Here is a 26,149-nt window from a genome sequence, read left to right on the forward strand (position 1 = left end):
GTACTGCTCCTGGAAAGGTACACCCTCCCAAATTCAGCCATAGAGAGCGTGGATACCGTGGAGAGGACATAGCCGTACTCCATGTTGGACCCCATCCCATCACCGCCCAAATGGCTGCAAGATGCCATCCTCCCCGTTGCAGAGAAGTTGGGTCTCCATTCCATGACGCTTCACATCCATGAGGTCATCTTTTTTTTTGCGTTCTACCAGCTCATCCAGTCCGTGGTGTCGCCGCTTCTCTCGACCGCTCTGTTCCCCAAATTTTACCCTCACTTTAACCGTCGAACGAAGCTGAACTGGGATGTTCATGTAGTGTCTCTTATTCAAAGCTGCCTCGTTAATGCCGCCGCTCTTTGGGTTATGTTTGCGGACAAGGAGCGTCAGGCGATGACTTCGTCTGAGAGGGTCCGTGGCTATTCAGGCACATGTGGCCTGGTACAGGCGATGGCGGTGGGATATTTTATTTGGGACCTGATTGTTAGCACGCGGTACATTGGTGTGTTTGGTATTGGGCTTTGGTTCCATGCCGTCAGCGCGTTGTGGGTGTTTAGCTTGGGCTTTGTAAGTCGTCTTTTTTTCCATCGTCTATAGGTTCTCGCGACCTCGGAAAAATACCAATTTTGCCCTAGATGGGCACCTCGCTATTTTTTGGCTCCCATTTCCTTGCTTCCCTCAATTTGTGAATTCCCAATAAAATACATTTGGACTAATTGAGTTAACCTGGTATCTTGGTTGGTAGCGGCCTTTCGTAAACTACTACGCCCCAACTTTCATCCTTTATGAACTCTCCAGCCCGTTTCTCAATTTCCACTGGTTTTTCGATAAAGTCAACATGACGGGCAGTAAGGCACAATGGTACAATGGAATGATGCTGCTATTGGTGTTCTTTTGCTGTCGCCTTGTTTGGGGTACATGGCAGTCCTTCCGGGTTTTCATCGACATCTTCACGGTTTATTCAGGAGCCAGTGGTGGCTCTACCCGGATCTCAGTAAATGCAACAAATGCAGAAGCTTCCAAATTCGCGGATGACTCAATGGCTGGTAGCGTCCCCCTCTGGCTTGTCGCGACGTACCTCAGCAGCAACTTCACCCTCAACTCCTTGAATTTCTTCTGGTTCTGGAGAATGATCGAAACCGTCATGAAGCGATTTAGAGCGCCAGCACCAGACACGAAGACGAAAGTGGAAACGGAAGAGCCCGCTACAGCGGCCAAAAGGGAAGCTTCCGATAGCAGTGACGCCGTGCTTGAAGCAGCTGCTAAACTTGAGGAACAAGAGAGACTCTTCATCAACGGCGGCATGCCTGAATATTCTGATGGGGAGAAAACAACAGTAACATCATCGACTGGCACTGCAACTGCTCCTTCAGCTCGGAGGCGGAAAGGGTAGATTGATATTTTCCCAACCATACATCTCGCTACACCGGAGATGTATTTGGCGCCTTTTTTTTTTTTTTTTTTTTTTTTTTTTTTTTTTTTTTTTGAGCCTAGTTCTTTTTCCTCCCCTATCCTACCTACCTGCTATACTTACGATGCTATTTTCTGAGGACTCTCCCCTTTTTTTGGGGGGGAATCCCCTGCACTACTTACTTTTAATTTTCATTTTCAGTCAAACGAAACAAGGCCCCATCAGCCTAGTTTCACTTGGTTCCAGTTCATAGAAATTTCCTGTACGCTTTCCAATTGCTGTTTCTTTCCCTTTCTTTTCGGAGCATTGATGAACCAAATTGGTACAGTTATAGAATGGATAGCGCCCATGACTTGATTTGTCTCATGCTCTCTCTCTTTTTTTCGTTTTTTTAAATTATAATTTTTAAATTATATATTTATGCCCAGGGTGTACCTATTCTTTAACTTTGTTCAGGCGAATAGTTTCTTCTCTCTCCTTTTGATTTTCTATTACTATTACTCTACTGCTGAGTATTTCGATTGCAAATCAGCTGCATTATAATATCCGCTTGCTAATCATTAGGTTGAAACTACTATGAAAGTCATAACCTTAGGCTAATGTTTAACAGCCGCTCCAGTGCAAGATGAAAGTATTGTTCCACCCCGTTCTATAGGTAGAAACACACAATGAAACGGAAACACAAGCACGTACAACAAACGTACAGCAAAACCCCATGGTAATTAAGTTTGAAGCCAGCTTACACCCAGCAAGCCAACCCAGCGCCCACCAGTCACAGCCACAAGTTGAAAAACGAGCATTAGAAAATGTAAGCTCATGAGCAGCTCCCACCTAAGACAATGCATCATGAAAACAGCTGTTATGGAGGGGAGGAAATCGAGTCTACAAAGAGCTTAAGCTGCACCACTGATCGGTAAGCCGCCTGAGCCCAGTAGCCTTGCCTTTGCCGGGCCATGGAGGGCGTGGCTGAATGTGGTGCACGCCGGATCTTCAAGGAGCATGTCCAGATCCTCTGAGTCAGGGGGCAGGCGGAAACCATTTCCAGCCTTGGGGTATAGCCGGTGATCTTCTACATACATATATTCATCATCGTCACTGAGTTCGTCGTCATCCCTTCCGGTTAAGCTACTCTGCTCTGGGACGGCTGAGGGATCAGTGGAGGCAGGTGGTAAAGGCGGGTTGTCTGCGGCGGAGAATTGAGGGGTTGTTAGGGAATCCTGAGTAGCGATGGCTGGAGCCGACGGGGTGGACCCGCCGGGTATAAGAGATGATCTGTCAATTGCGTTGGTCTGTATTGCTGGTGCTTGTGCTGTTGGTTGGAGCAGAGTGGATGATGGTAGATCTGGAAGGTTATCGGGGAAGATGGGTAACTCAGGCGTAGCGGTGCAAAGGTCTAGTAGAATGCCAACGAGGTGGGAGTGGGAAAGACTGGATAGATATCCTCGTTTCTGCTCCAGCGAGAACTGCGCGCCGCTAACTTTAATCTCCGATGGGAGAGTGGGTAGATGATTGGAGGTATCTATCCTATTATTAGTAGAGGCTTGTTGAGGGCACGGCATCTCATCTGGCTGAGCATCAGCCGGAGGCTGACACTCTTTGCAGAACCACTCCAGCTCTTTCACGGTAACCACTTCCTTCTCAATCGGAGGATCGTGGCAAAACTGGTGCCAGGGACGATTGCAATCATCACAAAACACAATCGCATTCCCGGCAGAGCTATGGGCTCTCTCGCAATGTTTGCATGTGATATTCATTTCTTTGCCCTTACGATAGACTCGTCTTCGCTTTCGTGCTTGTGACGACGATGACGCATCGGGCCCAGTTGGCGATCCTGATCCAGCACCAGGAAGTGTGGGACAAAATGCTGTCGGCCGATGAATTTGTCGACCCGACTTGGTTTGTGTGGTGACCGGCGTAGCTTCATTGGAGGATCCATCAGAACTAGAATCACCGGCTTCGACTTCCTCGTCGTCATCATCCATACCATTATTCCTCCCCGTTCTGCGCCTTTTGGAGCCTCTCTGGTCACTTCTACGACGACGAGTTGTTGTTACCGCCATCCTCTGCCGTTTGGATGCAGCTGTTGATGTGGCAAGAGGTATACTACTCGGGCGAGGAGCAATATTTCTCAGGTGAATATTTTTTGCAGCAGTTAGATCGGGCGCTGTTGGAGTAACATCGCCATTCGATATCACAGAGCTGTGAATACCTTCTTGGCCTGGAGTGGCAGGTAGTTGGGGTTGCTGCTGGAGCATTATATCTGTGGAGGCCATCGTTTCAGAGCTCGATGTAATCAATGCAACTTTCGCGCACTCCTTCTCATTATTTTCACCGTATTCCAGAGCTGCGGAACCGGCCACTCCTATGTTCGATCCGCTTGGGATGGAACATGTAGCGTCTCCCATGTTATTGTTGCTGTTCATGAGCGCATTGGCTGCGTTGCTAGCACAGATTTGTGGAGTCATCCAGCTCCTATTTGGCGGTCTTGAAGTTCCGCAATGGCAGCGGAAATCTTTTGAGATGTCGAAAGAATATACTATAGAAGAATCTGCCGTGCCAGATCTTTCAGAAGAAAATTGAAGAGTGATCGTGGAAATTGATACAGATGTTGGCGTAGAGGTTCGGTTCCCCTGAAAAGGTGGAGGATTAGGACTTGTCAGGTGACAGGGAGCTGATATTGGTCCTGCGATGCCATAGCGATAGTTGCAACATAATGGAAGTCATACGGATATAAGCCGACTTATTGTTTCTATGTATTTGAAGAATGAATGCATAACATCTCTTTTCCATCTTCCGATTTTGGCGTTACGATCACGTGATATAAAATTGGCATCTGGCTGACACTTCACCTTAAGGATTCATATCTTCTTGTTGTTTACTGTTTACTGCTTACTGTTTACTTTTCCCAATGATATCTCCTTATCTTCGTCCCGCTTTCACTCAAATTTGCCTCCATTGCATTCCCTACCCTCTGTGGTAGAATTGCGCGTGTTTCCATCCTACATTCTTATCGCGGCTCGGATGGAGTCCTCTGCGATACTACCAAGACTGCTGCTATGACACTGCTCAGGGTAGCTCCTTATTTGACAGTCAAGCCGATCAGCATAAATCCCTCTGACGAGTTTAAATGGCAGAATCAGCGTTTGCCTACCATGAGCCAACGATTCTCACTCTTCTCAACCAAGCTGGTCTTCTATTGGTCTTGAATCTAATCAACGCCTGTCTTGACAAACTTCTATACTGTGGCTTGATCGGTCAATTGGTTACCGGTATCCTGTGGGGTACACCTGGAGCCAAATGGCTCAACCGCGACATGGAAACTGTGATTCAGCAACTCGGCTACTTGGGATTGATCATGCTCGGGTATGAGGGCGGCTTGTCAACTCCCCTGTCTTCGCTCCGCGCCAATATGTACCTCGCTCTTGCTGTTGCCGTTACCGGAATCAGTGTTCCTATAGGACTGTCGTTTATTCTCATGGAATTGGTTTCAGCAACGCCGCTCCAGGCATTCACTGCTGGTGCGGCTCTCAGCGCGACAAGTCTCGGGACCACGTTCACTATCCTTTCAACAACGCAGCTGATCACCTCGCGCCTTGGCACTGTAACTACCAGTGCTGCGATGTTTGATGACGTTATCGGCCTTGTGCTGGTTCAGATCATCTCAAACCTTGGCGGGAATGGTGACTCGTTCAGCGCTGTGACTGTTCTCAGGCCGCTGTTTGTTTCGATCGGGTTTGGTGTTGGCATCGTCTTGGCGTGTAAATTCGTGGCGCGCCCGATTCTGATCAAGATTTTCGAGTCCAAAGGTAAGTTGCCAAAGTTTACTCACAAGCCTCAGTTCGCGTTTCTCGGATATATCTTCTTGCTTCTAGGGTTGGTGGCTGGCGCTGCATATGCTGGGACGTCAAGTTTGTTCGCCGCATATCTTGCTGGTGTTATCACATCGTGGTTTGATACATTGATATACACAACTCCGGATTCTACGGCGGCACAATTGCAACAAAACAATGACAGCCATTCTCAAGACCAGGCTCAACCTGAACAAGCAGCCTCCTCCGGAACCTCCCGCCAATCTCCCCGCTCAGGTAAGGATGGTAAGATTACTGGTCTGTACATCTATGAGCACTACCACCATGGGCCCGTCAATCGAATCTTGATTCCAATGTTCTTTGTAAGCATTACCCTTCGAGCAGCTGTGCGCAATAGGCTGACCAACCACAGGCTTCAATCGGCTTCTCGATTCCAATCAGAGACATGCTCCGGGGAAATGTTATCTGGCGTGGTGTTGTGTATGCTATCCTGATGGCCTTCGGGAAGATGTGCACTGGACTGTGGCTAGTTAACCTTCCACCTGGTTCCGGCCTTCACGTCTTCGTTCGCGCTCTGAAGACACCTCTGATGTACCCGGCTTCCTGTATTCGGAGTCGCCCATCAAAGGAAACTAGTGAGACAGGTCCTATACAAGCCGCTACGAACAACCAACTCCGAGAAGCCACAGAAAATGCGGAGTCCGATGAGGTTGTTCAAAGCGCCAACGCGGACTCCCAGAGAAATGCCATCGCAACGGCAAAGGATAAAGCAACTGTCCCCAAACAAGAGGAAGAACAACATGCCACTGCCCCTCTGCCACCACCAAAGCCGAAGTCACTCTATCCGGCCTCAATCCTCGCATTAGCCATGACTGCCCGTGGAGAGATAGGCTACCTCATCGCCTCCATCGCAGAGTCAAACGGTATCTTTGGCGACACTTCTGAACATTCTTCCGAGACCTATTTAGTTGTCGTATGGGCCATTTCTCTCTGCACGTTGATCGGACCCATCTCGGTTGGAACCCTCGTCAATCGAGTTAAAACTTTGCAGCAGGCACGTGCGAGCTCTGCTGGACCTGATCCCTTGGGTGCCTGGGGAATCTAATCAATGGCGAATCCGTGATCAAATAATTGATGGCGATGATTGTGCTTGCCGGCTGGGACGCTAGGGCTCTGTTATCGTAAATGGAGTTATATCACAAATAATCTCAAAACAGATATTGGTTGGTAGATCGATTGTTTTAGACTACTAATAAATATATCTTGGCGTTGCTGGCCCGATTGTTTTGCTTCCCATTGACTGACTATTATTATGTTCACCTTGATGCTTAGCCAAGAATAAAAAGATATTCAGTTGATCACGAACAGGTTATGTTACCCTTTTTGATTAAACTCTTCCGCTATCGCGAAGCAGATTAAGCACTTTAATCGCTCACTGCTCGTGTTGCGCCCGCCTTACCGTGCTGCCTCCCTTAATCGCAGGTAGTACCAAGTTTCGAAAAACGCATCTTCTTAAATAGATTGAAGGTGTTCGTTACTTTTCAAAATTGAAAAATTTCATCAAGGTACCTCAAAAGAAGTTTGATGCCGCCTAAACCAACTCCTAGAGAAGGACCTCGGCAATGATCATTGAATTCTTGAATTCATCATCCCGAAAGACGACAAAGCAGCAGAGGTGTTTCTCCACAGGACTCAGAACTTGCCATTTAATTATTTTAAGCAGCCGACTACCATCAAGCCAAATATGCTTCCAACCTCTATGCTTAGAGGGATATATACACGCACGCCTGTTAAAGAACTACCTGAACATAACATCTCTATATCTTCGTCTTCAGTATCCATGAACCCACTGCCAATATCTCCTTTCCAAATAAATGACGATTATTTAGCCTCTATTTCCCTTAATGCGTAAACACAGAATAAATTGCATCTATTGCCATGGATAGGATAGCGATAACGGAAAAAGAGCCCATAATTTGCGCCCGCTGAAAGATAATATATATATATATATATGTCTATGCAACGATTTTCTGTTCCTTCAATTGCGCAATCTTGTCCTCTCCAAGACCCACAAGATCTCTAAGGACATCGTCGCTATGCTGACCCAGCATTGGTGGCGATGTTCTTATACCTGGCTTAGCATCGGAAAACTTAACAGGAGTGTTGACCAACTTTATAGGTCCGCAGCTCGGATGCTCTATCTCCACAACCATCCCTCGGGCCAGCACTGGTTATTGATGTCAGCAATTAATTCTCGGAAGTCATATAATGGTTAAAGTAGAGATAAACCTGCAAACTTACCATGTGGGTTGTTCAGGGTCCCCTGAATGTCATTGATAGCGGAATACGGTATGCCGCTGCCTTCGAATATCTCGAGCCACTCCTGAGTAGTCTTCTGTTTTGTCTTGTTTTCGATCATAATATCCAAGACCTCTCTATTCTTTACTCGAAGGTTATTGCTGACGAAACGCTCGTCTACTTTCCATTCCGGTTGGCCTAGTCTGTCACACAGTACCCCGAAGAGTTTGTCGTTTCCGCCACCAAGAAGTATATCGCTGTCTTTCGTTTCATATGCACGATAAGGTACGATGGAAGCTAGAAGGTTTTTTTTTTTTTTTTTTTTTTTTTATTTTTTTTTAAGTTTCGGTACGAGTGCACGGTTAACAAAGCGGGGAAACAAAAAATGAAATGCTTACGATGAGCAGTTCCCCATCGCCCCGAATCCTTTTCGCCGCTAATCAGTGCAGAACTTGCCAGATTCGATAGCGTAGCGACCTGGCAGTCACTCAAACACGCGTCGATATGTTGGCCCTTCCCAGTTTTCGCTCGTGCCAGCAATGCCGCCATGATTGCATTGGATGTGTAAAGTCCAGTGGTTAGATCCGTGACAGCGACACCAACTTTCACTGGAGGTCCGTCTCGAGAACCAGTAATGTGCATCAAGCCCATCTCAGCCTCGACAATGACATCGTACCCTCCCCGTTGGCTATAAGGTCCAGTCTGCCCATACCCCGTAATACTCGCGTAAATCAACTTTGGGTTTATAACTTTCACGGTATCGTAGTCCATTTTGTATTTCTTTAGTGATCCGGGGATGTAGTTCTCCACCAGAATGTCGCACTCCTTCACGAGCTTATGGAGGATTTCGATACCGGAAGGATGGGCGAAAGACAGTCCCAGAGATTTCTTGTTGCGGTTTACCTACATATCAGGAGGGTGAGTCGGACTGGACGTATTTAAAAGACAATAGGAGTAGAATTTTTTGGACATACCGATAGATAATATGCGCTTTCTCCTGGTCCCTCTTTGCCGTCTTCTTTATATTTGGCGAAAGGTGGTCCCCATGCCCTGGTGTCATCGCCGCGGGTTGGGTGCTCGATCTTGATGACTTCCGCACTGCATGGTTGGTATTTTGTTAGCACGTTAAAGCCAATCAAGAAATTGAAGCTTCGAGCAAGTGAAGTATCAATTACTCCGCCATGTTATTATTCCAGAGTGCGGTTGCTTACCCTAAATCCCCAAGTATTTGCGTACAATATGGCTGGGAAAGAAAGCAGCAGAATAGCCGTCAATTCATAGAAATATCCAAATAGATTCTTATACAACTAAAAACAAAAACTTACTCCCGCAAGAACTCGTGACATATCTAAAACGCGAATGCCCGCAAGTGGGAGATTATCAACGCTCTGAGCAGTTGTTGTAGCGGCAGTTACGAAACTCCGCCATTTAGCCGGTGTTGCCAGAGCATGGTTCCTTGATAGCAAAGGGTTGTATCTCCTCGCGATACTTCTCAATGTCAGATACGACTTCATCATGAAAGGAGAGAGCGCGTACACTTCAACCCATAAGCAGATCTCAGCTGGTAAAGTTCATTGGTGCAGGTTGTTTTCTCGACTTATTTGTTTATTTATTAATACAGAATTGCGGAGCACTATTTAACACCGACGGCACGGTTCCGAAAGCTTGAAAGCAACCGAGAAACCAGCAAGAGCCGGAAACATACCCGATCTTCCAGGAGATACCATGGTAAAAGCCAAACAATATTTGATTCATTTGTGAAAGCGTTAAACGTAACGCCCATGTTTACCGGCTTGGTTGAGAAGATCGGCGGTAAGTAAGGAGCATTCTTATAAACCCCACTACCACAGTCATCCACCCTGCTAACTGTGCACCAAAGCGGTCACGTCGCTAGAAGCTCAGGATGAGACAGCTAGTGGCGGTGGCGGAACGTCTTTGACAATATCCAATTGCGAGGAAATACTTACGGACTGCCATCTGGGTGACAGCATCTGTGTCAATGGTAAGAAGCAGACCATATTACCCTGCGCCAACGAAGATACTGGGAGAGCACTAACAACAGCCCACAGGAACATGCCTAACCGTAACCGCCTTCGACAAATCCTCCTTTAAGGTAGGAGTCGCTCCGGAAACCCTACGCCGCACGAACTTAGGCTCCCTCACAAACGGGTCCTATGTCAATCTTGAACGTTCTGTTACTGCCTCGACACGGATGGGCGGCCACTTCGTCCAAGGCCATGTCGACACTGTCGCAAAAATCTTATCTGTCACGCCAGATGGCAATGCGCTGACCTTCCGCCTCCAGCCACGGGACAAAAGCTTGTTGAGATACATTGTTGAGAAAGGATATGTTACATTGGACGGCGCAAGTTTAACGGTGACGAAAGTGGTGGATGGTGAAGCAGGATGGTTTGAGATTATGCTGATTGCCTATACCCAAGAGAAGATTGTGACGGCTAAGAAGCGTCCTGGAGAGGAGGTCAACGTTGAAATTGATATCGTTGGTAAGTATGTCGAGAAGAGCGTTCAATGCTACTTTGAAGGACACGGAGGTGGAAGTGATTTTGCTATCCTGGAGAAGATGGTGGGAAGGCTGGTGGAAGAAAAGCTACGGACTCCAAAATCTTAAGATATTTCCTTACAATGGTATATCTCTATTTCATGTCATGAAATACAATTCCGATTGCATAGATGGTGTCGGGGTTGAAGTGCAAGCCCAGCGGGCAAAAGGATTCAGTGGGAGAAGAATAGCCCAATAAATTATAAAACCGTGAAAATTAATCGGAATCGTTGTTTTGTCCAAGTCGGGTTACAAGCCTGCGAATTTAGTGAAGAATTCCTTTAAAACTCCTAACATTTCCCCTTTATCCATCCCACAAGGTGAATGCAAACAGGAAGGAAAGGAAAAGTTGTGTTCAAAACAACGATTCATCAAGCAGAAAATATAGGTTTCTAACTATCATCAGGTGCGTCTTCCATCTCTTCATCAACGTCGTCGAAATCCTCGCTGTCCCAATATTCATCGAGATCCTCATCCTCATCCTCTTTATCTATATCCTTTGCCCCCTTGCCTCTTTCTTTCCGCTTCCTTTCAATAGATTCCTTCTGCTCTTTTCGTCTCTGCTCTTTCTCCCTGCGCTTTTTCTCCCAGGCCTCATCCAGTTGTCGAGTCTCTTCCTCCGACTTGGTCAGAATATGATGCCACAAAACTTTTCCACTACACAACCCCTCTTCGACCTTGGTCAATTTCAATTTCATCCGTGGACCCAATTCTACCAATTTCACTGCCCTTTTTTCGACATTAGGATCCGATGAAGTCGATGGCTTTTTATCGCCCTCCTTCATACGTTGTATTTGGCGCTTATTCAGAACTTTTTTGGCCGTTGTTTCCATCACCTCGACTTCAGCATCAGTGTCCAGCTCAGTTTCGCTAGCAGAGGTATATCCAGCAGCTGATGGGTCGAGGAGATAATCTGCCACATCATCTAGTTTTCCAAGGTTTGGGAGAACCGCCGTCTTTCGGTCCCTATGCCGTTGTTCCTTGGGATCAAGGCGCCGTATTCGTTTCGGTATGCCGATCCTTTTGGTGGTGATGGCATAATGGCGAAGATTTATGACATATGAGCCATTCTCTGTTTGATCTGGGGACAGTTCCCTATTTAACAGGATGATGCGACGAATTGAAGAAAATGTTGTGGTTTGGGGAGAAATAGGGGGAAAAAGAGACTGGAAAACAGTAGTCGTAAGGGATTCGAGGTGTTTAGGGACGACTTTCGAGGAGGATGGTTCATCATCTGTTCTCGGAGACATGAAGTTATTCATTACTAGCAATGGATGAGTTCGATGGAGCTTGTCCGATCCCTTTGGATGTTTTAACGCCTTGATGACGTCTTTGCATAGGGAATAATTTTCTATCCTAAAGTGAAGAGTAGGTCCACGAGGAGCAAGTGCAAGGCGAAGGCTGGTATTTCCTATACTGGACTTTGAGAATAAGAGCAGATGTGTCACTCCTAAAGGCCCTGTCATCACTGTATAGTCCTTCAGTTTGTTCGATTTCCGCTCCTGTACGATGCGAGTCGCGCATGTCAGAATGGGATAAAGACCGCAAATATTGTCATCTCTCAAATTGAAAAGTCAATTCTTACCTTCAAGCGACTGGCTGTATCCGGCTCCATCATGGCCCGCACATCTTTCACCAACTGGCTAACACTGGGTCCAATTTCTCCAGCACCGACCCGAATCACCATACTCTTTGGGGACTTTTGCATTGACGCGGAGCCACTTTTAGGAGTGGCATTGCTCACATTTGCAGCACGGAGGTGAGTCCGCTTCTTTGTGCGCCTTTTCGCCATGATCAAAGCTCGATTCTTTTTTTTTTTTGTTTTTTTTTAATTGTTCTGTTTGAGAATCTCAACTTTTTTTGGGGAGATTTAACGTGCCCGGAACAATGATTTTGCGGGTTATCAAAAATATTTTGGTGGAAAATCACCATTCACCATCACCAACCCAGACACTCTTACTTATCTGCGGATTAATATCCATCATACAGAATGCCGGTCTTGAAGAAGCGGAAACTTGCCCACACAGCTCAGCCAGACCCCATTGTGAGCGACCTGGAATCCTCCAGTTCAGAAGCCTCACAGCAATCGCACGATGAGCAACTCACCGCAGCCAATGAACAAGATGACGAAAGCCCGCAGGTGCAGCGAGAAGAGGCTGTGACGAAGTCTTTCAAAGATCTAGGCATTATTGATTCATTATGTGAAGCATGTGAAGCTTTAGGCTACAAATCGCCCACTCCGATTCAAGCAGAATCAATCCCGCTCGCACTTCAAGGGCGGGATCTCATTGGGCTGGCAGAGACAGGAAGTGGAAAGACGGCCGCATTTGCCTTGCCTATTCTCCAAGGTAAATAGCGAACAGCTCAACCCGTTTACGAGAGCCCTCCAAGCGACGAACCTTGACTAATTACACGAACCTTGACTAATTACCTGTGTACGATAGCTCTGATGAACAAACCTCAATCCCTTTTTGGCCTCATACTAGCTCCCACCCGAGAACTAGCCTGCCAAATATCAGAAGCATTCGAGGCGCTCGGCTCCCTTATCTCAGTCCGATGTGCCGTCATCGTTGGTGGAATGGACATGGTTTCCCAAGCAATTTCACTGGGGAAGAAACCTCACATCATCGTCGCAACACCAGGTCGTCTTCTAGACCACCTTGAAAATACAAAGGGCTTCTCCCTCCGCAGCCTCAAATACCTCGTGATGGACGAAGCCGACCGCCTCCTCGATCTTGACTTTGGACCCATCCTTGACAAAATCCTCAAAGTTCTTCCCCGTGAACGCCGCACATACCTATTCTCCGCAACCATGAGCTCAAAAGTTGAGTCTCTCCAACGCGCATCCCTCTCCAACCCGCTCCGCGTTTCCATCTCCAGCAACAAATATCAAACCGTCGCCACCCTGCTCCAAAGCTACCTCTTCATTCCCCACAAATACAAAGATATCTATCTCGTCTACCTCCTCAACGAATACGCAGGCCAATCCGCCATCGTCTTTACCCGCACAGTAAACGAGACTCAACGCCTAGCCATCTTGCTTCGCGCTCTCGGCTTCGGCTCCATCCCTCTCCACGGCCAGCTCTCGCAGTCCTCCCGCTTAGGCGCACTCAGTAAATTCCGCTCACGCAGCCGCGACATCCTCGTAGCGACAGACGTCGCCGCACGCGGCCTCGACATCCCCTCTGTTGACGTGGTGCTCAACTTCGATCTACCCTCGGACAGCAAGACGTATATCCATCGCGTAGGCAGGACCGCGCGCGCAGGTAAGAGTGGACATGCCTTTAGCATTGTAACTCAGTACGACATTGAGGTCTGGCTGCGGATCGAAAATGCGCTGGGTAAGAAATTGGACGAGTATAAAGTTGAGAAGGAGGAGGTGATGGTGCTGAGTGATAGGGTGGGCGAGGCGCAGCGGCATGCGATTACCGAGATGAAGGATTTACATGAGAAGAGAGGCTCCAGGGGGGCCACGTTAAAGGGGAGAAGGCCGGCGAAGGGGGCGAAGAGGGGGCGGGATGAAATGGATCGTGAGGAAGGGTAGATAGGGTTAGATTAATGGTAGTCATTATGATGAAAAGAAGTAAATCCAGTGTCTAATTTTATTCTGTTAGGTCATTGCTTGGCCACTCTTGTATATGTATGTTTTTGGTATAGTAATACTTCATTTTTCGATTGTGACTAAGTATCCTCGACTTGCCACGGGTATACAAAGGGTGGAGAGAGTGAAAGACTAATGTCTGAAATTTCATCGGATTTATTTAATCTTTCAGTTCATTCAATCATTCTCAGGACGCTTTTCAAATCTCTGATCGCCTCCTTAAGTAAATGGCTCGAAAGGAGTATTGGAAAACAAGAAAAGAAAAAAGGTAACTAAAGAAAACATAAAACACAGATAGGAGACACAATAATATATGGCTCCAGAGCGTTGAATAAAACAAAGTAAAACAATGTATCAGGAGTAGCTGTGAATTAGGGGTCTGATTTTGTGATATGAAATGAAGGAAACGAAGGAACTGTCGTTCGTCACAAATACTTAATCCGGACCCTGAGGGATCCGGGAAGGTGGTTGGACTTTTCAGACTCTGTTGTCTCGGTTTCGCATGTCGACTGAATTGACATTGACACACATTCGAAGTATGGAATAAAGGGATGTATTGTCAATTGTCTATGTGTATGTTCGACGCCAAGTTTGCTTTTTGTCATTTACGTTATTAATTCCTTTCTTTTTCTATTGCAGAGTCTTGGCTATCTTGCCAGCATCTTGTACTGAGCTGGCGACTCGGGTAGCCAGATCATCAGCCTCAGATCGAGTCGCAGCCTCAGCATACACTCGAACCGCATCCTCCGTCCCGCTGGCACGGGCAAAACTCCGGCCCCTATTATATCTTGATTGAAGAGCATCGATACGTCCTTGCAAACCAGCTGGCGATTCAAGCTTCCGTTCCGCATCAACGGTCTTAAATATTGATCTATCAGCTACCTCAATGCGAACGAGGCGTGATGGGAGATCAGTGTAGGTTGATATCCATTCCTTGAGGCCCCAGCTTTTATGTGCTAGGATCACCTCGACAAGCAGCAAGTCCGACAGTGCGTCACCCACGGCTTGATTTATCAATTCGGTTAGGGCAATAAGACTTTCCAAGGCATACTGCTGCGCTGGGGATTGGGGCTCAGTGGATTTGATGGTCTTGAGCGCGTGCTCTGAGAAAGTTACGGTTCCGTGTCCGTTGGCTTCAAAATAAACTCCCACATCAAATCTTAAAGCGGCATGATGGAGATGCTTTACGCCAGTGGGAGTGCAAATAACTGGGAGTTTAAGGACTTTCTCGATGTACTCAGTACTTGAGCCGTTCGCATATGCCGTTTGAACAACGCCAATCTTGAGTTTGTGTCCTATTCCAGCATTCCTTGTTAACTCTCCAATGAACGAGGCCGCGAGCGTTGCGATTCGGTCACCGTCAAGAAGTTTGAAAATATTGCCTGTGTCAAGATAATAGTAAACTAATCGATCTGCATCACCATCCAACGAAGCGTAGCGGTCATGGGTCGAGGCCTTAGACGATGGTGGGGCGCGCTGTTTCGTTTTGACAAAATCTGCACCGCACTGCGTGAAACATTAACATCAGCCAAAAGTACACAAAAAAGATGGTGGATATTTGGATAGATAGTTTACCTCATAATTCAGGCTATCAGGATTGATCACATTGTCGTTAACAATGTTGATATCCACACCACCTTCCTGAGCACTGGGCAGGTACTTCATCAGCTCTCTGAGTTTAGGGCCTCCGACGCCATTAGCGCAGTCAACGGTCACTGGCCCGCTAGTGGTTCGTCCTTTCATCACTTTTTTGAATGCCTCACTGAGTTTCTGGTAATACCCTTTCTCAGTAGGTTCGCCATATTCATACGGTGTTCCCAGAGTATTCTTGCAGCGTACAATGTAATGAAGCTGGGGGGTGGTCAAGTATTTGAAATCTTCAAACTCGACTTCGGATGCTCTGAGCGCAGTAGAAATCACGCCCACAAGACGGGAGCCTGAAGCACGAGTATCCCGGGCGAAAACTACGCGAGCAGGGTTCTCCATTTTGACTTCAATCTCGTCGATAAGGCTGTTGTATACATCTCCCAAAGCCTCAAGGGGTGCATTTGCCAATCGGGTCGCGTATTTTTCCCAATCAGCCTGAAAAGTTATGGTTTTATGGTGAATAAGCCAACAGATCTCCAAGGAGACGTGATGAGGTATGGCACCTACCTCTAGCATCTCACCCTAAATAAAGCAAAGCATGAGTTTGTCAGTACTTCGAGTAAACCCTTACTCAAATCATGGGAAGAATTAGGACTTACCATTGGGTCCACAAGCTTAATGCCATTGTCTTCCGCCGGGTTATGACTGGCGGTGATCATAACGCCAATATACTGGCCATTTAGCTTTCTCGAGCGAAGCCCAGCCAAAAGCCCGACTGCGAAAACAACAGTATTGAGCATATCCCTGAATTGTCATAGAAATATGAGCAGCGTCCTAACTTGCGCGTTTCTGCTGGGGAAACAAAGGAAGAAAAGAATTTAAAGATTAAATAACTGGGGGAGGTTAAAGCAACAATGAGATAACACCGGCTTATCTTACGCTTTCATGCGGAACTGTACGGTAAATTATCAATAGGGGTACAATTCATATGGAGGCTGCAAGGCTGAAGCAGGCAAAACTCACCCCGGCTGTGCCATACTCAAACACCTTGCCCTCAGGCTTGGTGTACGCTGCAGCAGCATCGACAATGGCTTGCTTGACCATTGGAGACGCCATGGTGACTGAGGGATAAATAATGATCTGCCGGGTCACCGTGGATGGCTGGTGGTGGGTGGGAACGAGGGGCTTTATAAGGAGGGGAATGCGGGCATGGTTGGTTGGTTGGGTTGTGTTGGTGAGATGACTGTGGCTGAATGGCGGCTGATCTGCCAAGGCCCGGGTCAGGTGCTGCAAGGACGCCAAGCTCTGGAGGAGGAAAGTTTGCTGTGTTTGTGACTGGTGTAGGAATAGTATACATCCAAGAGGTTAAGCGAGCAACTGCTTGCATGTCTGGAGTTGGTTATAAAAAAGCAAAAGAAAATGGGGGAAAAAAAGAAGAAAAGCATCCCAATGAACTTCCAAAAAATAGATATATCTGTACATATCTGTAACGAAAACTTAAAGAGCATATATGCAAATGTCGCGAATAAAATATCTATGTAAAATTATAAATCCCCCTATCTTCCCAATTGAATAACGCTACAAAGAAGGCTGAATACACACGGCGGAAACATAATTCAAGCCTTCAGCCGCTCTCCGGCTATGTCATCCAGAGCATCTCTAACAATAAATCTAGTTGTTTACCAATCTCAGGTTAGGGAATGCAATGTACACTCGTCAAGTTATGAAAATGGGATTGTGTCAAACTTACGAATACCACCAAGCAGTAGGCACCACAGTCCCTAAATGCCATAGGCTATGGGCATCAACCAGTCCATGCCAAGGCGGAAAGTCCAAAAGCTCCAAACTCATAGCTACGATAATCCACGCAACTATCATTCCAGGCCATGCCGTCCACGATTTCATGTACTTCCGGTATCGCGAGATACTAAACCACGTCCACAACGAATTCTGCACAATTCCAACAGCCACATTTGCCGCCATGTTATACGTATAGTCCCAGGACCAAAAGCTCAAGTAGGAGACATGCGCAATGAACAGTCCTGTACAGGTGAACGTCCAGTATCGGAGAAGCTTCGGCTTCTGGCGGGGCCTTGTCTGGTCGAGGCGGAATATTCGAACGACGGACAGATATAACCCATATAACACACTTGCGCCTGCACCGTAGTAATCGAGCTTTTCAGTTAAGGGCAGATCCCGTGTATGGAACACCATGCTGAAAATCCAACTAGCCAAGCCGAAATATCCAAAGGCAAGATAAAACCTGCGCATCGGATACGAATGTGGTATCGACTCTCGAACGCGCGACATACCATGGCGATGAGCGAGGAAATTCATGAAGGAGAAGAGGACGGAAAACGGTTCTTGCATGCCAAGTATTCGGTAGAAGGGCCATTTTCCGTGGAATTGGACGACGGGTTCGAGCATTGGCGGGTCCCGGTTAACCCGTCGGTCCGTGATGATGTGTTGGCATGTGTAGTCGCATTCCGCTGGGCAGTCCCAGAGGAGGAGGCGGAGGTAGAATGCTATATTAAAAGCCCCAAAAAGGGTCAGCGACAGATATGGAATGAGCGAAAGAGATATATCCTTACGTATGTATGTCTTTCCATTTTCGCAATTTTCGGTTTTGCATATCTATTTTGTGAACCAAGCATTAGTGATTAACAATCTATTTCCTGTTTCTATTTATTTTCGCTGCTTACGGGTAGGAGAAGGCTTACCGTCACGCACTCGTTGAAATCCGGGAGCCTGTCCCCTAGAGACGCGGAGGACATACCAATTAAGAATATCAAACTTGTAAACACAAATAATCGCCAGTACGATGGCCTCCCACTCCCCGTCATGGCCGTGGTTGTTGCGGATACTTGATTGTGTTTCCCGTTTATTTGGAAGTGGCAAGGCAGTTAGTTACGTACTCGTTCAACGAGCTGCATTAAAGAGTCCTATGTAATAACATTCAAACTCCCTCGGGTCGGGAGTTCCAAAAATAAAATAGTAGGAAATAAAAATAAAAATAGAGGTAATGAGTGAGAAATTCGAATAATGAAAACCGAAGAAAAAAAAAATGACAAAAAACCGAGGGTCAAAAATTTATGGACAATGTGATAATCGAAATCACGACCTTTCGCAGGCGGAGAGTGCAAAGCGAACGCTCTACCAACTGAGCTAATTGCCCAATGGTTTGCATGATGGACAGATGTAACCAAGATGAGCCATTCATTTAAGCGATTTAGCTATTCATCGAATCAAATCCTCCGCCAATCACCTTTCAAGCCGCTAATTTATTATGGACTAGTAACCTCAAACATTGAGCCTCATCTGAACATCCAAACTCAAAGTTCAATATTTTTTCCCAAGGATTGCTTGCCAAGCTAACCCTGATATCAATTACCTTTATTAGGCTCTCTCTGCCTGATTTTTTTTTCTCTTCCACCTCCTTAGGTTTCGTTCTTTTGTCCTGGGTGTTTATCATTCTTTTAACTTTCCCTTCCTGCAGTCGATCATGAACGGAACTTCAAATCCAATGGACATCACACCCACAGCCCCTCAACTGCCGTCCAGCACAGACAGGATGGCTGGAATGGACCACGCGGAAGTTCGCTATTTTACGAGGTTTTTTTGTCCTCATTTTGAATTCATTTTCTTACGAACAGAAATCTAATCCGTTCTATACTAGTTACGACCACCATGGTAAATTGGCCTTTTCGCCTACATCACCCCTCTTCTCAAATTCATAGCTGACAAAACAAACCCAACGGGAAGGCATTCATGAGGAAATGCTTGTAAGTGCATTTCATCCCAATGAATATATTCGCTGCTATTGTTTTCGAAATCAAACGAAATAAGAAATAGCCATTACTAATTTGTGCACTTTTCCCCATGCCCAGAAAGACGAGGTTCGGACGAGATCATACAGAGATGCCATCTACCAAAACCGACATCTTTTCAAAGATAAGATAGTACTTGATGTGGGATGTGGAACTGGGATTCTCAGCATGTATGTCGTGAGAGAATAGGAAAAGAAATCCGTCTAAAGCAACACAACACCTTCCTGAAAACTTTCTAAGGCATTATATATTTTCTCAGGTTTGCGGTTCGCGCTGGAGCCAAACACGTTATTGGCGTGGATATGTCTTCCATCATCGAAAAGGCCCGTGAAATCGTGGCAGTAAACGGGATGGCGGACCACATCACCCTTCTGCAGGGTAAGATGGAAGAAGTGCAACTCCCCTATCCAAAAGTCGATATCATTATATCCGAATGGATGGGATATTTCCTTCTCTACGAATCTATGCTTGACACTGTTCTGTATGCTCGTGACAATTATCTTGTTGCCGACGGCAAGATCTTCCCAGACAAAGCCACCGTCTACCTCGCCGGTATTGAAGATGGTGAATACAAGGACGATAAGATCGGATGTATGTTTGCCCCCTCGAAAGTCCTGAACTGAGTTCTGCCCCTTCATTCAAAATATAGGCCAATTCTAACCAATTACCTGATAGTTTGGGATAATGTCTGGGGATTCAATTACTCCCCTATGAAAAACGTGGCTCTGACAGAACCCCTCGTTGACACTGTCGAGCTTAAAGCCCTAGTCACCGACCCTTGTCCCGTCCTCACTCTCGATTTATATACAGTCACCACTGCTGATCTCGTATTCACCGTCCCCTTCAGGCTCACCGCGAAACGCAACGATTTCATCCACGCGATCATCGCGTGGTTTGATATCGATTTCACAGCCTGCCACAAAAAGATTCGATTTTCCACTGGGCCCCACGCCAAGTACACCCACTGGAAGCAAACTGTGTTCTATATTCGGGAAGTCCTTACAATTGAGGAAAATGAATGTGTCACTGGGTTCCTGGACAATAAGCCTAATGAGAAAAACAAGCGGGATCTGGACATTAAGATCTCGTACACCTTTGAGACAGAAGATGAAACACGTGCTGCCCAGGGCAGCTGTGAGTATAAAATGTATGGCATATGACATCCACTTCCTTTCTATACTTTCCTCATTATTGGACAAGTAAAATACTAATTCTGGTCTCAGGTGTTAAACGTTCAACTTTTGAAAAAAATTCTACTATTCTGCGAAGAATTTATGCTTTGCATATTTTCCTTGCGTTGATTCTTTCTTTTTTCAATTTTTTGTTTGACTTTTTGATACTCTACCTTTTTTCCTTCTTTATCCCTTCTTTCTTATATGTTCAGCCCTGAATGCGGAGATGGCGTTACTTCAAAAACAAGCAGCATTGCGTCGCCTGCATGCGCCTATCTATGGCCAGGGAAAAGGAAGTGACAATGATGACGAACTTTTATAGGAGCAAGGAAGTGTAGAGAGGGAAAGAGCGAAAAAAAGGTACTGCAGGCGTTTTGGGGAAAATAGCATATAATGTGGCGTCCGATTATATGGAGCAAATGATATATAGGACATGATTTCTCAAGCTCCTCGATTTGTTAGAGATACCCCGAGTTGACGCTTAATCTTACTGCTTCATTCAGCACTTTCGTTTTCTTGTAGATGCTCAAGACTCCGTCCAGAGCTTTTCTATTTTTGCGATTTCAAAAATAACCGACGGCTGTACCTCTCCGCAACCTCGGCATAATTTCTCAGCCCGAGCTGCATGTTGGGGGAGGGGAAAGTCATCACCCTCAAAATTAAGAGAGAACTCGCAGGCTCTCCTCCTTTAATGTTGTATTCCTATCATCATAGATTGCAAGTCCAGATTTGGTATTATTGACTGTTTGTCTCCCAACGTTTCCAATTATTCCAGGCTATATTCATACTGTGCATCCATCATCATGAGCGGACCCGGAGTTGGGCATCAGTTCCCAAGCCAGGATGTGAGCTGGACCAAAAGAGACGCACTTCTCTTCGCAAATAGTATTGGGGCAAAGGCAGATGAACTTCATTTTCTCTATGTACGTTTGTCTCAAATTATATTTTTCACGTCGAAATTTTAACGGAAAAAGGGATGACACAGGCAATATTTGGTTGTTAACATCCTCCGCTCATTAGGAACTACATCCAAACTTCACCCTATTCCCAACATATCCTATCATCCTCCGTACGTGCCAGCTTTACCCAAGCAAGAAGAAAAAGAAAGAAAGGAAATGCAACAAAGGAATCCAACCCGAACTTTGAAACACAAACTGATATAAAACCATCCGCTGCAGCTTTCAAGCTCACAAACCAAGAAGTAACCGACTTCTACGCGCAAAAGACTGGAAATGCCATCCCTGGTGTTCCCAACTTCGACTCCCGCCGCGTTGTTGACGGACAGCGCAAAATGACCTTTCTCAAGCCCCTACCTGTCTCTAGTGCGGGTCGCCAGTTCGAACTGCGGAGCTCAGTTATTGGCGTCTATGATAAAGGAAAGGTGGGATCTATCGTTGAGACGGAGCAGCAGATTGTCGATAAAGAAACCGGGGAAATCTATACCAAGGCTGTTGGGAGTGGGTTCTTTGTTGGGCAGGGAAATTGGGGTGGCCCGAAAGGTGATTATTTAAACTCAATCCCTCCCCTTTTGTTTCTTTGGGAATCGCCAAAGGGCTGGGGTAAGGTTCAGGAGCGCTCGGGTTATGTATACGTATAACCCACCAGCTGAAGGATAATAATTCATGCTGTTGTTTTCTTATGTAGGTCCGGCTACGGTGAATTATCCTCCTCCTAAGGGGAAGGAGCCGGATGTTGTCTACAAGCACCAGACAGATGCGAATACACCGTTGCTCTACCGGTATGTTCTGTCTAACAATTTACTTTTTACATATTTTTTCCACTCCAAGCACTAAAAATTGTCTTCTAATTCACAGTTTGAACGGTGACTATAACCCTCTCCACGCCACGCCGGAGCCAGGACAGAAAATGGGTTTTGGCGGTGTCATTATCCACGGCCTGTTCAGCTGGAACATGGCAGCCCACGCAATCCTGAAGACATTGGGTGGTAGTGACCCGAAGAATCTCAAAGAGTTCCAGGCACGATTTGCGTCCCCGGTGATCCCCGGGGTAAAGCTGATCACTGAGATTTGGAGGACGGGGAAGCCCGAAGGTGGATTTGAAGAAGTTGTGTTTGTAGTTAAGAATGGCGAGGGAAAAGTTGTGTTGAGCAATGGTCGGGCATTGGTCAATGTTGTTGGTGGGAATAGTAAGCTGTAAGCTCAGGTAGGTTTTTTGCTCTGATGAGAGATTTAACCTAGGCTGCAGAAATAAATAATAAGTCTTGACAGTCTCACCAGTCACCACTCAGCTCCAGTCCCTATTTTATTCATTCCCACCGCCAAGATCCTAAAATCACGGCACCACACAGTCTTTATGGCACGACTTATGAATGTAAAAGATTTTTCCCAGTCAGATCGGCTAGAAGATCCGGGCGAGAGAACAGAGTTTCGGATTGACTGGTTATGTCAAGCCCGGACATTTTGACGTGCACTGATTGACAAAGAGGCAAAGGAAGTTGTTGGCCAAGGGGGATGGATATAGAACGATCATCCTTGATGGCCTGAGTCAAGGGTGCTCAGCAGGGGTTTTCGCATTTCTTGCTGGTGGCTTGGGAGAAGAGTATAGTAACGAAATGGAAGGTTGCAACAGAAGGCAAGTGGGATGGTTTGTGGGAATGAGTGGCTGGTTGCCATATCACAGACAGCTAGAAGATATTTTCCAACCTTTTTCAGGAGATTTCATGGATGAGAACACATTCGACCCGTTCACCTAATCTCCTCCACTGAGAGCCGATGACGGATCCGACAATAATGACAGCAAATCTGCAGAACTATTAATACAAGCAATCAACCACATCCGCGACATCCCTGACCCCCCAATGATGCCTGCCCTTGCAACACACAATTTTCAAAGTCCTGTATTTCTCGGGCATAGTTCAGCAGATGAGAAGGTCTCAGTGAATCTGGGGCAGTTTATGGATGACTTTCTGCAAAAGAGGCTCGACATTGGATGTTACATGGAAGGCGTATGGAGATTTTGAGTCATCGGTACAAGGTTCCTGATGAGATTGATGACATTGTTCAGTTTTTTGAAGGAGAAGGTTGGTTTGCCGTCCTGAAGAGCTGAACTTGAAACTCAACTCTCAATGCATGCGCCTACCAGTAGATATCATCTGTCTTAGACCTACTGATTTTGCCCCCTCAGTACAATGGCATCGGCACCCTGTTGGGTGGATTCAGAATTAATCATATCATTTCAATGTTTCATCTATAATATGAAAAGCTTGTTGTATCAATTGAGAGAGCTTGTCATATGAAGATTTTGAGTTTGTAGGCTGGCGGTTCACCACATTTATGGCCGCCTCGGCAAGACGAAAGCCGTCGAAAGCATCCAGGGCTGCGTGCTACAAACCCCAAACAACAATTTGTTACCATTCAACGAATGAAGTACACCATCAATTACATACAGAAGCAGCCATTGGTAGAATCACATCAGCCATGAATTCTTCCTCCTTCGTGCCTGTCAAAAGAGCCATTCAGGTTGTAGGCGAAAGGTGAGAACCATGTTTAGTGTGCCCCGCAGCATAGCTGACGATGGAAACTCAGAATTCCAAGAAGCAGCTTTGTATATCAAGCATGCAGAGGACAACCGGTAAGTGTACACCGGATTAACGTGCGCCTGCATATGTTTTTGATCATCTGTTATCGTGCCCCGACCAATGGGGGACTTGCTGCGGCTGCAACGCAACGTTTAACTATCAAGTAATTACTGCTGACCTCCTTTTCAGGCAATCACATCGTGGTCTGTTAGAAAGGCGTGTCCGTATGGTCTTAGTTTGCCTAGACGAGCCCGTATGGGGTCTACAGGATTATTTTCATCCCTTGCTGCCAATCATCACCCAGCAGCGCTCGCCGGAGCTGCGAAACATTCCGGCGCTGTGAGCGAGCAAGGTTATGCACCTGTCTCGGTTGACCTTCCTGGGGGGGTTACGGGCAAATGGTAAGCCAATTGGATCATTTGCTGTCATTTCACTCTGGCAACTCTATAAGTAAATATCATTTTGCTCTGTTGGAAGCATTTTGCTTTGAAAATTGTTGACAGTATTACCTAGGCCGAGTCTATGGTTAAGGTTGGTATCTTTCAGGTTACTTGTGAGAATAGTATACTCACCAAGACGCAGAGATAACTGCCAGTGCAAGAAATGCATTCATCCTGACACGAGGCAACGGCTTGTGGATACATTTTCGGTAAAAGCAGCCTGGCATTGAGAAGAAAATAGTTGTTCTTTTCTGCAAGATCCTAACCGAATGGAACATTAGATACCTGGGGATATTCATCCATCAACCGTGAGAAAATTGGACAATTTTTTAGAGATTGAATGTATGTCAATGATGATCATTTCCTAGATGCTTCATTCCTGCTTACCTCCTTTCTAGGGGCAAATGACGGCCATACCAGTACCTATAGCTACTCCTGGTTATCAGAACATCATCTCAAGCAGAGGGGAAAATCAGACATTGTTAGATTCGGGTATTCAAGACCCTCCTACAACCTTTGCTCTTACAAATTCCTGATTATTAACATTGGTGCCAGGGCTGAGAAACAATCTGTTTCGAATGATCCTAATACATACCCCACTGTCTTGTACGACGAGGTCATGCTATCAGATGATGGCGTTCGAAAATGGACAGATCAAATTGTTTGCCTCCCTCATTTCGCCGAGGATGGTTTTGGTACTGATGATCTACCATAACAGTACCGGTGGGGCTTTTCCTTTGTCAAGGGATGCCCGGCAACCCCTGAAGCTACGGAGAAGCTCCTGGAACGAATAGCATTCATCAGACCTACACACTATGGTAGGCTTCGCAGCTCATTGACTTCCATATGGGAGTGGAATATGAAACTAAAATAACCTTGTCAGGTGGATTTTGGGACTTCACATCCGATCTTTCTCTGAAGGACATGGCCTACACAACAGAAGGTCTTGGCGGCCATACCGATACCACGTATTTTACCGATCCGGCAGGCCTTCAGATGTTCCATATGCTTTCCCATACAAACGGCTCTGGTGGAGAATCACTGCTCGTCGATGGCTTTGAGGCTGCTAAGACCCTCTACAATGAGGACCCAGAGGCTTATGAGGTTCTGAAAGAATTTGGCGTCGATGGGCATGCTAGTGGCAATGAACATGTATGTATCCAACCGGCGTGTCCGTTTCCAGTCTTTAATCATCACCCGATTACTGGAGAACTGTATCAAGTCCGATGGAATAATGAGGATAGGAGGCCAATGGTCAACGGGTCTCTGGAGGAAATAAGCAAATGGTACGCTGCAGCACGGAAATGGAATGAAATAATTACGAGGAAGGATATGGAACATTGGTTTCAGTTGGATCCAGGTTCCCCAATGAGTAAGCCCCTTTTAGCCAACCATATCATGTGTTGTCTATGATATCACTACTCCTGGACGATTCGCTAACTGATACCCAGTATTCGACAACTGGAGAATGCTCCATGGTCGGGCTCCATTTTCGGGAAAGCGGAGGATATGTGGTGGCTACGGTGAGTCTCGCTTCTATCCGCCCATTTATTTTAATATTTGATCAATTTACTGTGTATTAATAATACATTTCAATAGTGAATCACGACGATTTCATGTCTCGATACTGGTTGCTTAGGGATGGGCGAGAGAAAGTATTGAATAAAATATAGTTGGTTAGATATGTCGGATATAAAAGTATACAGGATCCTCGTAAATATGTATTCTTCTTGAGAATATGTATGCTTTGAAAATAATAAGGATGGAGTCTGTTTGTATATCACATGACCCATAATGGAAGTAGGCTAGTTGAGATCTGGAATAGGAACATTGACCTCATTTGATCTGTAAAGCTCCAGAGAGCACCAACTTCTGACTGAGCACCTACAACCAACTCTCCCTTCTATTGCTA

The 26,149-nt window shown here is 46.2% G+C and overlaps 12 protein-coding genes and 1 non-coding gene across 13 annotated transcripts; 7 read left to right on the plus strand and 6 right to left on the minus strand.

Moving 5' to 3' along the window:
* Positions 1-162: 162 nt before the first annotated feature.
* Positions 163-1,387, plus strand: HCAG_00057 (conserved hypothetical protein; the record flags this gene model as incomplete). Its single annotated transcript, XM_001542961.1, has 2 exons — positions 163-561; positions 740-1,387. The coding sequence occupies 2 exons, from the start codon at positions 163-165 to the stop codon at positions 1,385-1,387; spliced, it is 1,047 nt and encodes a 348-aa protein (XP_001543011.1).
* A 911-nt stretch (positions 1,388-2,298) lies between these two features.
* HCAG_00058 (predicted protein) lies at positions 2,299-3,810 on the minus strand (the record flags this gene model as incomplete). The annotated part of the gene is made up of 1 exon (XM_001542962.1): positions 2,299-3,810. The coding sequence occupies one exon, from the start codon at positions 3,808-3,810 to the stop codon at positions 2,299-2,301; it is 1,512 nt and encodes a 503-aa protein (XP_001543012.1).
* Positions 3,811-4,532: 722 nt separating this feature from the next.
* HCAG_00059 (conserved hypothetical protein) lies at positions 4,533-6,319 on the plus strand (the record flags this gene model as incomplete). The annotated part of the gene is made up of 2 exons (XM_001542963.1): positions 4,533-5,576; positions 5,627-6,319. 2 exons carry the CDS (start codon positions 4,533-4,535, stop codon positions 6,317-6,319), a joined length of 1,737 nt encoding a protein of 578 aa, XP_001543013.1.
* A 910-nt stretch (positions 6,320-7,229) lies between these two features.
* Positions 7,230-9,026, minus strand: HCAG_00060 (hypothetical protein; the record flags this gene model as incomplete). Its single annotated transcript, XM_001542964.1, has 6 exons — positions 7,230-7,441; positions 7,516-7,809; positions 7,911-8,415; positions 8,487-8,610; positions 8,724-8,755; positions 8,838-9,026. The coding sequence occupies 6 exons, from the start codon at positions 9,024-9,026 to the stop codon at positions 7,230-7,232; spliced, it is 1,356 nt and encodes a 451-aa protein (XP_001543014.1).
* Positions 9,027-9,293: 267 nt separating this feature from the next.
* Positions 9,294-10,141, plus strand: HCAG_00061 (riboflavin synthase alpha chain; the record flags this gene model as incomplete). Its single annotated transcript, XM_001542965.1, has 3 exons — positions 9,294-9,324; positions 9,392-9,514; positions 9,582-10,141. The coding sequence occupies 3 exons, from the start codon at positions 9,294-9,296 to the stop codon at positions 10,139-10,141; spliced, it is 714 nt and encodes a 237-aa protein (XP_001543015.1).
* A 323-nt stretch (positions 10,142-10,464) lies between these two features.
* On the minus strand, positions 10,465-11,690 carry HCAG_00062 (conserved hypothetical protein; the record flags this gene model as incomplete). The annotated part of the gene is made up of 2 exons (XM_001542966.1): positions 10,465-11,574; positions 11,658-11,690. The coding sequence occupies 2 exons, from the start codon at positions 11,688-11,690 to the stop codon at positions 10,465-10,467; spliced, it is 1,143 nt and encodes a 380-aa protein (XP_001543016.1).
* Positions 11,691-12,062: 372 nt separating this feature from the next.
* Positions 12,063-13,616, plus strand: HCAG_00063 (ATP-dependent rRNA helicase RRP3; the record flags this gene model as incomplete). The annotated part of the gene is made up of 2 exons (XM_001542967.1): positions 12,063-12,420; positions 12,517-13,616. The coding sequence occupies 2 exons, from the start codon at positions 12,063-12,065 to the stop codon at positions 13,614-13,616; spliced, it is 1,458 nt and encodes a 485-aa protein (XP_001543017.1).
* Positions 13,617-14,303: 687 nt separating this feature from the next.
* HCAG_00064 (hypothetical protein) lies at positions 14,304-16,376 on the minus strand (the record flags this gene model as incomplete). The annotated part of the gene is made up of 6 exons (XM_001542968.1): positions 14,304-15,179; positions 15,249-15,755; positions 15,828-15,842; positions 15,920-16,064; positions 16,200-16,213; positions 16,284-16,376. The coding sequence occupies 6 exons, from the start codon at positions 16,374-16,376 to the stop codon at positions 14,304-14,306; spliced, it is 1,650 nt and encodes a 549-aa protein (XP_001543018.1).
* A 500-nt stretch (positions 16,377-16,876) lies between these two features.
* HCAG_00065 (conserved hypothetical protein) lies at positions 16,877-18,447 on the minus strand (the record flags this gene model as incomplete). The annotated part of the gene is made up of 4 exons (XM_001542969.1): positions 16,877-16,919; positions 17,011-17,785; positions 17,981-18,123; positions 18,422-18,447. The coding sequence occupies 4 exons, from the start codon at positions 18,445-18,447 to the stop codon at positions 16,877-16,879; spliced, it is 987 nt and encodes a 328-aa protein (XP_001543019.1).
* Positions 18,354-18,435, minus strand: HCAG_09398. Its single transcript has one exon. It is a non-coding gene; the product is annotated as a tRNA-Ala (tRNA).
* A 500-nt stretch (positions 18,448-18,947) lies between the features above and the next one.
* Positions 18,948-20,581, plus strand: HCAG_00066 (HNRNP arginine N-methyltransferase; the record flags this gene model as incomplete). The annotated part of the gene is made up of 6 exons (XM_001542970.1): positions 18,948-18,950; positions 18,998-19,042; positions 19,148-19,257; positions 19,347-19,678; positions 19,763-20,221; positions 20,472-20,581. The coding sequence occupies 6 exons, from the start codon at positions 18,948-18,950 to the stop codon at positions 20,579-20,581; spliced, it is 1,059 nt and encodes a 352-aa protein (XP_001543020.1).
* A 481-nt stretch (positions 20,582-21,062) lies between these two features.
* HCAG_00067 (peroxisomal dehydratase) lies at positions 21,063-22,416 on the plus strand (the record flags this gene model as incomplete). The annotated part of the gene is made up of 5 exons (XM_001542971.1): positions 21,063-21,182; positions 21,280-21,328; positions 21,438-21,758; positions 21,904-21,997; positions 22,074-22,416. 5 exons carry the CDS (start codon positions 21,063-21,065, stop codon positions 22,414-22,416), a joined length of 927 nt encoding a protein of 308 aa, XP_001543021.1.
* Positions 22,417-23,761: 1,345 nt separating this feature from the next.
* HCAG_00068 (conserved hypothetical protein) lies at positions 23,762-25,839 on the plus strand (the record flags this gene model as incomplete). The annotated part of the gene is made up of 8 exons (XM_001542972.1): positions 23,762-23,850; positions 23,987-24,050; positions 24,519-24,579; positions 24,636-24,898; positions 24,956-25,055; positions 25,121-25,389; positions 25,689-25,760; positions 25,837-25,839. 8 exons carry the CDS (start codon positions 23,762-23,764, stop codon positions 25,837-25,839), a joined length of 921 nt encoding a protein of 306 aa, XP_001543022.1.
* Between the last annotated feature and the right edge of the window lie 310 nt (positions 25,840-26,149).

The sequence above is a fragment of the Histoplasma capsulatum genome, genomic scaffold, assembly GCF_000149585.1.
Source record: "Histoplasma capsulatum NAm1 scaffold_1 genomic scaffold, whole genome shotgun sequence".
Lineage (NCBI taxonomy): Eukaryota > Fungi > Ascomycota > Eurotiomycetes > Onygenales > Ajellomycetaceae > Histoplasma > Histoplasma mississippiense.